General features: G+C 42.3%; 2 protein-coding genes across 2 annotated transcripts in view; one reads left to right on the top strand and one right to left on the bottom strand.

Moving 5' to 3' along the window:
- The first annotated feature begins 2,614 nt into the window (after nucleotides 1-2,614).
- scg2a (secretogranin II a) lies at nucleotides 2,615-6,465 on the top strand. Its single transcript, XM_005938285.3, has 2 exons — nucleotides 2,615-2,738; nucleotides 4,205-6,465. Exon 2 carries the CDS (start codon nucleotides 4,213-4,215, stop codon nucleotides 6,094-6,096), a length of 1,884 nt encoding a protein of 627 aa, XP_005938347.1. The 5' UTR covers nucleotides 2,615-2,738; nucleotides 4,205-4,212; the 3' UTR covers nucleotides 6,097-6,465.
- ap1s3a (adaptor related protein complex 1 subunit sigma 3a) overlaps nucleotides 6,193-10,574 on the bottom strand; it is an 8,155-nt gene continuing 3,773 nt past the window's right edge. Inside the window, exons 3-5 of the mRNA XM_005938284.3 lie at nucleotides 8,434-8,542; nucleotides 6,937-7,074; nucleotides 6,193-6,846 (exon numbers count right to left, since the gene is read on the bottom strand). Coding sequence (XP_005938346.2) covers nucleotides 6,811-6,846; nucleotides 6,937-7,074; nucleotides 8,434-8,542 — 283 coding nt within the window. The 3' untranslated portion in view covers nucleotides 6,193-6,810. The remainder of the gene's footprint in view (nucleotides 6,847-6,936; nucleotides 7,075-8,433; nucleotides 8,543-10,574) is intronic.

Raw genomic sequence — 10,574 nt, forward strand, 5'->3', positions numbered from 1 at the left:
CTTTGAGCTGCTCCCTTTAGCGGGTCACCACAGTGGACCATCTGCCTCCATCTCATCCAAACCAGCATCCTCCTCTGTCACACCACCCCTCTGAATGTCCTCCTTCACTACATCCATTAACCTCTTCTGTGATCCTCCTTTTTTCCTCCTGCCTGGTGGCAGTCCATCTTTATATCCTTTGTCTGATATGTCCCTCCTCTGCATATGTCCAAACCATCTCAGCATTCCCTCTCTAACTTTGTCTCCAACCTACTCAACCTGAGCTGTCCTTCTGTATTCCTTTTATGTACTCATTTCTAATCCTTTTCATTCTGGTGACTCCCAGCGATAATCTTAACATGTCCAGCTCAAGATCCTTTTGGTTAGTTACAATCAGCGCAGTGGTCTCTACAGAAATAAACATAAAATAAAATAATTGATACAACTTGCTGCTTGTTTCAGACAGTGAATGAAGTGAAGGGCTGCATCAAGGTCAAGTATAAGAAAAATAAATATCACTTTGAACTGTTTTGTAAAGTCACTAGAATCAAAGAAAAAAATAAGAAGTAGAAGTGATAATATATTATTATATGCCTACTATTTTCCATCTTTATTCAAACTAAAGTAAAAGAGAACCTTCTAAACTTCCTCTTCACTTAAGTTTCTGTTCGCCAGAATAAACTTAATCGCCCTTGTGAGAGACGGCTGTAACAAAGACTCAGCCCAATTATTTTACATAATGTGTAATGAGACTGCAACCTGAGCTAGAAGTCAGTGCGGCAAAGTCAATCCTGTGCTTGAAAAAGTTTCACATTCACCACGTTACAAACGACATAAATAAATTACCATTTTGAAAAAGTGTGACATAACACAGCTGTATGAAAAAAAGGAAATTCTAATTGCCAATGAGAAACTTGTCATCTGACCTGAGAAAGCACTTTGTCTTTTTCAGTGGACAGGCGGTGGAAATGGGAGCGGAACTGAGCTGTAATTGGTTTCTGTTTACCAGTAATCTTTCCACGGACACAACCACAAGCAATTAGTCAGACAGCTCGGGCTTTATCAGTACAAAAGTGGCACAGTGTGTGGATGGGTGCATGTGTGCGTGTTATCCATGAGGGAGGGTGTAATTAGGCTGAAGGAGGCATGAGATAAAAATTAGCTCTTTTGTCCTGGTTCTCTTTTACTCCCTTGGCCCTGACCTGACAGTGTCTTCTAAAAGTTGTGAATGTGACAACAGTGAGCCTCTAAAGTTCCTTAATGAATGGGAAAAGATGCTGTATGACTCATCAGTTCCCACCCCATGTACATACACATTTTAAACACAAAAGGGTTTTAAGGCAGATTGTATAATGTTTTGAAAAGCTTGAAAATGGAAGTGCTGACAAATGTTTTACCAAAAAAAAAAGAAGAAGAAGAATTGGGCTTTTTAAATCACATTAATTTGTTTACATTGTGTCAGGCTTTGTGAGTCATTGTGAGGAAGGACTGTGAGGATGCTGAAAAACCCAGAGAACCGTTTTACTGCAGCTGTGACAAAGCGAAAAAACAAGAAAAGCTCCACTGAATGTCAGACAGCCCGGTCAGTGGAGGATAGCCAGAACTGAAATCAAACGCAGCAAAGCAGTGGATTTATGAATGAAACTGCAAGCACTGCACACACACGCACGCACACACAGATTTATAATAGACAAGATTTGACAGGCAGCCAAAAATAAATAGAGATCATAGTGCACGCTGGTTGACGGCACTCTCTCTCTCCCTTTCTCTCTCTCTCTCTCTCTCTCTCTCTCTCTCTCTCTCTCTCTTTCTCTCTCTCTCTCTTTCTTTCTCTTTTTTTCTCTCCTCTCTCTCTTCTCTCTCTCTCTCTCTCTCTCTCTCTCTCTCTCTCTCTTCTCTCTCTCTTCTCTCTCTCTCTCTCTCTCTCTCTCTCTCTTCTCTCTCCCTCTCTCTCTCTCTCTCTCTCTTCTCTCTCTCTCACCACACACACACACAGACACACACACACACACACACACACACACACACACACACACACACACACACACACGCACACCTCCGCAGTCCCTCTGTCACCCCGCCCGTCTCTGGCTTTGGCGGAGTCCGTATGTGAGTCATCGGTGGACTTTTAACTGTCTCCGTCCCTCTGTGCGACAGCAGAGACACAATGACAGCAGCCATTCAACACTTTCTGTTGGTAAACACACTATAAGCGCACTATATAATCAGCGCAGGCACACGGTAACTCATACATTCTGATTTCATTTAGTCCCTATCATTTAGGATTTTAACGGTGAATGGACCCTCAAAAGGTGAGTTAGTGTAAACAGCTTGGTCTTCCTCCTCCACCACATCTGAACAACAACAATAAGGTTTCTCAGAGGAAACTGAATTTCAAACACCGCCTGAGTCGCGCTCTGTGATACCCCGGGCAGCCCTATAAATACGGGCTTTATGCATCTCTATTATAAGCTGTGATGATGGCTGCACGAACTAATTTCAGTCCGTATTTAGAGACAGAAGCACTTTTGTTTGGCTGCCTCAAATGAAATACCCGCGTGCGCGTGCTGGGCGTTTTTAATGTAAGTGAACTCGTGCGCGTGGGTGTGTTGCGTATCTCCTGGCTCTCTGACGCACGAGTCAGGTGGTTCCTCTAATAGCGCGAGGAGCTTTCCGCGGTCCTGAAATCCAGACTCGCACCGCGAGGCAGAGAGATGCTCAGCTCACTCCCGACCCTCGGCAGAAACTGAACTCCAGAGGTGAGCTATCTGTTGTTTGTGCTCATGCCGTCTAACGCACGCGCTTTTCTCTTTTCTCGCCGCGAACAGAGAGCGGGCTTTTCAGTCGTTTAAAAAGAGCTTCGTTTTTTTGCCAACCTGATGCGCCGCTACAGATGTTGAGGAGCAGAGGTTGTGTTGGTCGCAGAGTGTCTTTGTTCTCGCGCCGCTCCAGGTTATTTTCGGAGCCTCTGTGGCTTTTAAGTGTAACTTTTAGTGCTGCAAATGTAAACATTAGTCTAACCATAATATTTGCTGAAGTTCGAGCAAGTTAAATGTAGCTTTGAAGAACCGATGGAGACGTAAATATGGTGCTTGTGATGCCGTAGCACTTCTGGTCTTTTCTCGTGTTCTTATTATTCTCTGTTATTCTCTATGTCCTTATTATTTCTCTCACTGAGACACAATTCTTGTCTTAGTGAGAGAAATGAAATGAAAGAAATAAAATTATTCTGTAAGTATGATTTAATGAACGCTGACATTTATGCGCGGACTTAAAAGTTCGAAAAATAAAAAGGTCAGAAAATGCAAAAAAATTGTTGTTCAGAGGTTTTCGGGCTAAAGGAGAGATTCCATGGGAACATCAGCCCTACCGGGTTACCTTGACAACAAGGGCCGTGACTCACGGAGAGCAGCAATTCGATGTCTAATGAGATTTTAGACGGGAGCTGGAAGGCGCTGCTGTTCCCGCTGCTGTTCCGCTGCTGGCGAACAGGCGGCACATTCCAGTGTGATCTCCAAATATCAGCGAGGGAAAACAAACAGTGTCTGACCTGCACAGTGATTTACACTCAGAGTCACGGCTACTACGTATTTTTACTTTGTAAAAAATATATTAACATACACTTGAAATGTGTCAGGTTAATAAAATAAAATAAACAATTCAATCTTCTGTCTGTCTTCAGGATTTTTTGTTAATTTAAAAAATGGTATGAAGTATGAAGTGCAGTATTTGTTTCCCAAATTCAGTAGAATACAGTCTGAAATAGGAGTGAATGAGGCCAAAATCTTTAAATCTGTAAGTACTTCTGTAAATGTAGCCTACTAAGGGTGGGGGTAGATGACATTTAGGAGGGCAATCATATTTAGTGGGAGCCCCACCACCGCTCCCACGCCCTCCCTGATTCTAACTACAGCAGAGCAGAGCGGATGTAAAAGGCTAACAGTAATTTAATAGTTTCTTCCCTGACATTTCACATTTATTCCAAGGTGTTTGACCTGGTTTCCATCAGAGCACCAGTCATCCCTGTCACAGACAAACAAATGGACTCACTGTCGCCAAAGATGTCACTGTGGTTTGCGCTGTTATCATCAAAGCAGACATTTAAATTGACAATGACAGCAGAAGGCATTTTAGAAATGCCAGAGCGGTAACCACTGAGAACCTGTTAGGTATAACCGTGTAAAGGTCAGAGCTGACATGTGCTTCTTTTGTCTTTCATCTACAGGCGTCACCATGTCGTCACTCCCTGAGACCTCTGCCACAGGCAAACCTTTCCTTGTCTGTTTTGCCAACCTCCTCTTGCTCCTTCTCTTCCTCAGTTCCTCCAGCATTCATGGGGCTTCACTGAGGGCGCATAGACTTCGTGGAAGTGAATCAGAGAGTAGGAATGTCCACCAGGTTCCTAACGCAGATATGCTGAAAGCCTTGGAGTTCATTGAGAGCCTCCGTCAAAGAACCAATGTGGAGCCTCCTCTCACTCCAGCTGCCGATGCTGGCCACATGGATGATGCTGAGAAGCTGCGTGCCATGGTGAGGCTTGCTTCCAACCCTACACAGAGCAAAGATGAGGAAGAGGAGGACGAGGAAGGAAGGGAGGATAAGAGTGAAGAGCTGCTGCAGGCTGTGCTCAGCACGCTCCAGCAGACGGAGGCCTCCAAGCCTGCTCTGCTTCGTCCCAGCGCAGAGAGGACAGACATGAAGCACAGGGTGTACGTGCAGCAGAAACAACAGAGCATCACGCCTCACAAGAAGCTGCCCTTAATGTTTGAGGATGAGGAGGAAGGTGAGGGGGATGAGGAAGAGGACGAGGAGGGGCTGGAGCATGACAGCCCATACAAACGTACCAATGAGAATGTGGAGGAGAAGTACACACCTCAGAACCTAGCCACGCTGCAGTCTGTTTTTGATGAACTTGACAAGCTGACCAGCCCAAAGACCACACATAAACGCTTAGATGAGGAGGACAACATGGAGAAGGATGATGTAGATGAAGATCTGTTTAATGCGAGGAATGCAGCGTATGACGATATAGGAGGGGATCTGACAGACTGGGGTCCACTAGAAGGACGGGAAGAGGAAGACGAGCAGGAGGAGAGGCAGAACAAATATGAGGCTTACAGAGGGCTCGATTACATCGACAACAATGACGAAGGGGCTGATGCGGATGAAGATGAGGAGGAGGAGGATGGTGAAGGGTACCCCGTTAAAAGGTCAAAAGATCTGGATGATGCAGGAAATCTGGTGGACTACTACCTCCTGAAGGTGCTGGAGAAAACGGAAGAGGAAGAGCAGAAAAGAGAGCTGGAGGAGGAAGAGGAAAGAGAGAGGGCGGTGAGGATGGTGGCTCAGAGTCAGTACAGAGATAACATAGATCCACGGGTCATCTACAAACTCATTCAGATCTCCCAAAAATACCAGATCCCACCCGAAGACCTGTTGGACATGCTGAAAACAGGAGACTTGACGAATCAGGACAAGTCGCAAAAGAGCAATGGTTTAGCCAGAGGAGAAACTACGCTCTCTAAGATATCCTCAAAGAAGATAAACACCATTCCTCAGGAAAAATTCTACAACAGACGGCTGCCTTATCCGCAAAAGACCCCAGAGGAGCTAAGAACGGAAGAGATCCTTAAAATCCTGGGGCTGGGAGCTGCGGAGAATCCCATCAGGAAGCAGAAGCACCACAGAGGCTCACTGTCACGACTTCACAGTCAGCCTACGGGAGTGTTTGGGGAATCCACTCCCACGCAAAGGCGCCTTCCCAGCACTTTCAAAGATGACTACGATGACACCGTGGATGAGGATGAACTGGCAGCATATCTAGCTGCTCAGATGTTGGCACAGTATCCCAAACCTGCGTACAGGAACAACAAGGCGAGTCAAAAGCGGGAGGAAGCTGGCCAGAGCGCAACAGGCTCTTTTGAAAAGGCCATGGAGGAATATTTTGATCAAATGGATTCAGATAATAGCCCAAAGGAAAAGAAACTGTCTGAGGGTGACGAGAGGGGCAGTAACGCTCAAATGCAAGGCTTAGAGAATGAGGCAATGATGAAACTGCTGAGCTATCTGAACCCAGAAACTGAGGAAAGCGATGCCAAAACTGCCCCGGGAATATAAATCAGGCTGTAGATATATATACATAATTCTCTATTGTTTTGGTGGAAGGAAGAAAAATAAAGTATTTTGAAGAATAAAACATGCAGTCAACTTTAGTTATTCTGTAGGTTTACAACCGTTCCTGTTTATTAGCAGAAATGTAAGTGTTCAGACATTCTCTTGATGTTTTTCTTTTTGTTTTTTTCCAGATGACTTGGTTGCTCAAACAACACTTAATGAGTACACGTGTCTCACCAGCCTTACATTTCAACGCACACACAATCAAAACCAGTGTTGGATCCTTTAGATTCACTTGTGTTTTTTTTTGGTAATTCTTTCTTAAATGTGGTCATATGTGACATAGCTGAGGTAAATAAAGCATTGACTTTATTTTTTTCCTTACTGTCTAGTGTTTCTCCATTTGCTCACCACCACACAAAGCATCGGTCTTAACATATAATAAAGTCACAAAACAACTAATACTAAGTGAAAAAGGTGATATTGGCTCATTTCAGTCACTTACCTGTCACGAAACCCTGAGATTAATAAATATGAGCCTTCAAAGGCACTTACAGATGCAAACATCATTACTATTTTTCACACCTGAGTCAAAATATCACCAGGTTTGTGGTTGTTGTATGACCACAGCACTACCCTGAAAGAGTCTTTACTGCCAAGTGATAAACATCTCGCTTCATGCTTTCAAATGTGAACCATCCGCCGTCCTCTCTTGGCTCAGTAGGCAGGTTTGCTCATGTATTCTTCCATCGTCTGTGGTGACATAAGAGTCACAAGAATGAATTTTCAAAGAGTCAGGGCAAAGCTTGCACTAGCTAAATGTTTGACAAAAGCTTAATATACCTCTTGGAGTGTGTCGGCCTCCTCCATAGACACACCCACGGCCAGTTTGGAGGTTTCTAAGATCTCTCCTCCCATGAGGAATTCATCCAGGATGAAGTAAGCCTTCTCGAAGTTGAAAATAATATCCAGCTCACACACCTGAAAAAGAACGACACAGCATGCATCAGATCAGAGAAATGAATACATCTCATAACACTTCACTGAATAGTTGTTTTACCATAAACAATCAAACGATAATAATGTTAATGAATCATTTGCAATCAGCTTAAATCATTAGGGTGTGTACAAAAAATAACTCTGTGAATTACATACTGTTGTACACAATAACTATTATGGAATATGGAATGTACATTTTAAATATTACAAAAACAATTTGATAAAAACTTAAAATTTCATAGGTGGGTGATCATTTTGCTCTCATCTGTATGCACTCCTGAAAAAATGTGTTATGAACATCAGCTGTGACTGTAACCATTTAGATAATGTTGATACATGTTTTACAAACCAACTCTTTACCGATCAATAAACATCTATGTCTCTCAAACTACAAACTCAAGTTTAATTAACTATCAGTTTATTTTTTAAATGATACTCATTTAGTTATTTAAGTGTTATTAAGTGGATGAAACCACCAATTAAATTTCATTAAATTTTAGAAAGAAATTGCAAATATATGAAAGAAAGAAAGAATTACAAGGAAAAATAAATACATATATGCAGACTTTTATATATTGTTGTCAAGCCAGTTTGTTTCCCAAACAAATTAACCTCCCAGTGTTTTGCATTGAGAACGCAAACCACTCGTTCTCATTGGCTGGTTTTTGTAAATAAGAAGGTTCAGCTGATTTCTAAGTCTAGTCAAATCAGGAGTGCTTCAAAGTGTTTTGAAGCAGCGACAGATTACAGACACTAGAGGGAGTCTGACAAGCTTGAGCAAGGGAGTTTTTACTGTCCTCACCATGAAAAAAAAACCCACATTGCACTGTTTCACCTAAAAAGGCACCCACAGTGACTCTGTGTACTTGATTTTTAGACTAAGCTCCTTTAACCTAATCAAGGGGTCTGAACTGAAGTTGATAGAGCTACATAAAGTGCACTCAACTTCCATTCAACATATCTGTATCTATGTGCAGAAGTTGAACACAGGCTGTGAGCCAGGGCCTGCCACCTGACATCACCCAATGTATAAAAAAGCTGAACCAATTTAGCCTGAGTGAGAAAAAATGCCAGTAGTCAGGGTGTCCAACAATCACATACTTGAGTCCATACACGGTGGCTGTATCTTTTCAATATTTGAGAAGAATTTTGAGAGGCTTGCATAACTCCCAGTATAACACTGGTGACTTAGGTCAACCTGTGCAGAGCTGTTATTAGCCAAAATAATTGAGAACATCTTAGCAGAGGTGCAGGGACAACTGAGAAAGATGGATGATGTTTAAAAAGAGCCCCTTAACAACCTCTGAATTGTTGTAGGCCATGGCATCCAACTCTACTTACGTTTCCAAAGTATTTGTCCAGCAACTCAACATATCTGTGCAGCACCTCGAGGGCAAGCAGCTCATTATCCTTGTCCTCCAGACCAGCACAGAAGTACAGGCTGGCATACCTGCAGTGGAGGAAGAGAAAAGCTTATTGTGATCATTTTTACAATGTTGTCATAAAACAAGAATGCAATACAATATGGTGAAATATAAAAATACATATATATATATGATAAGTCTAATTGTTGAATGTGTCATTGTGTTTCTTAACACAACGGGGTGGCTGTAGCTCAGGTGGCAGAGCAGGTCAGCCACTAATCAGAAGGTCGGTGGTTCGATCCCAGGCTGCATCCTGGCTGCATGCCAAATATCCTTGGGCAAGATACTAACCCCGTGTTTGCCCCCGTGTTTGCCTACTGGTGGTGGTCAGAGGGCCCGGTGGCGCCTGTGTCCGGCAGCCTCGCCTCTATCAGCCCGGGTGGCTGTGGCTACAATGTAGCTTGCTATCGCCAGTGTGTGAATGTGTGAATGGGTGGATGACTGAATGTAGTGTAAAGCGCTTTGGGGTCCTATGGACTAGAAAAGCGCTATACAAATGCAGGCCATTTACCATTTAAATTTGTAAGGTCTTAGTTCGGAGGCGTAGCTGGGCTTGTGGAAACACAGACCCAACAATATATATATGTATATGTATCTAATAGATCTCCAATTTGTACATGTAAATGGAGAGTCCTCTTCACACACTGAGGTTAATTATGGAGTTCCACAGGGTTCAGTGCTAGGACCAATTCTGTTTACATTATACATGCTTCCCTTACACTGAAAAAAAGCCCATGTTGGATTTATTTGATTCAATAATGGACATTGGTTTTGCTTTGGCAGAAACTTAAACAACTGAGTTAAATCAACACAACTTTTTCATATTCAATAAACCTGTGCATTTTGTGTTCATAAAACGCAATTGAAACATGTTCAGAAGAAGTAAGTTGAGCTCTTGGAATATTTTAATCCTTCACAATTTTGTCATTTTATTTCAACAGTATTCAATAACTTTTACCCCAATACTACTTGGTCACTTAAATACTACATGCTGTCTTCATATTACATAATGTTCAACAAAGTCTAGATCCTGGTTACCATAAAAATTGAATGGGTCTTCAACAATACCATCCTTCTATCCTTATCCTGATTGCAGGAGGGCTGGGAAAAAACCCTGAAGTGATAGGTTACAAGGCACGGTACACCCTGGACAGCTGACCAGTCTATCACATAGAAACAAACAACCATTTACGCTTACATTCACAGGTAATTTAGAATCACCAGTTAACCCTAACTCTAATAACTCCATGACTTTTAACTGCGGGAGGAAACCAGAATACCCAGAGTGAAACTGCAAACTAGCCAGAATGTGGATTTGAACACAGGACCTTCTTACTGTGAAGCAACAGCACTAACCACCATGCCAACAATCTAGGAAATGTAGGAAAGCTATGATTTCCTGTATTTGATGCAGAATTGTTTTGTTTTTGTAATAATACACAATAAATAGCAATAGCATGCACGTGGTGGGTGTGTAGTGCCTCTTATAACTCCTGCAGTTTGAAATCTTGTGCGATCTTGTGAATTTCATGAGTTCAGCAACTAACCACTCTCACTAGATTGTATCAGCTCATCTCAACAAGAACAAATTAAGTTGTTGAATTTCGTACAGATTCTTCATGATTTAATTACGTTCATAGAAACATGAAATTATTGTGTTCAAATTACAAGTTAGGCTTTTTTAATGTAACAACCACCCAACTTACTTTTTTTGGTATACTAAAAAACAGTAGAGGTGGCTGCTCGACTTGACTGAGATGGATGCCTTCCTGAAACCACGATCTAAAGAGCGCGAGTCTGAAACCCGTGCAGTGTAGTGGGATTTAACATTGATATATTATTGACTTACTTCACTTGAACATGATATAAACAATTTAATCTAGCCTCTCTGCATATCATGTAGTTTCTACACTATGTAGTTACACTTAACTTTAAAGCATGAGGCAATTGTGTTAAATACACGCAAGATGCTCATGTAAATCCAAGAGCTGGCCAATCCCTTTTTTTCAGTGTAGGCAGCGTCATTAGAAGACATAGCATACATTTTCACTGCTATGC

The sequence above is a fragment of the Haplochromis burtoni genome, unplaced genomic scaffold (assembly GCF_018398535.1).
Source record: "Haplochromis burtoni strain Fernald_Lab_line unplaced genomic scaffold, NCSU_Asbu1 Contig_255, whole genome shotgun sequence".
NCBI classification, from domain to species: domain Eukaryota; kingdom Metazoa; phylum Chordata; class Actinopteri; order Cichliformes; family Cichlidae; genus Haplochromis; species Haplochromis burtoni.

Coding starts and splice junctions, on each gene's coding strand:
- scg2a (XM_005938285.3), top strand. CDS start 4,213: ATGTCGTCACTCCCTGAGACCTCTGCCACAGGCAAACCTTTCCTTGTC.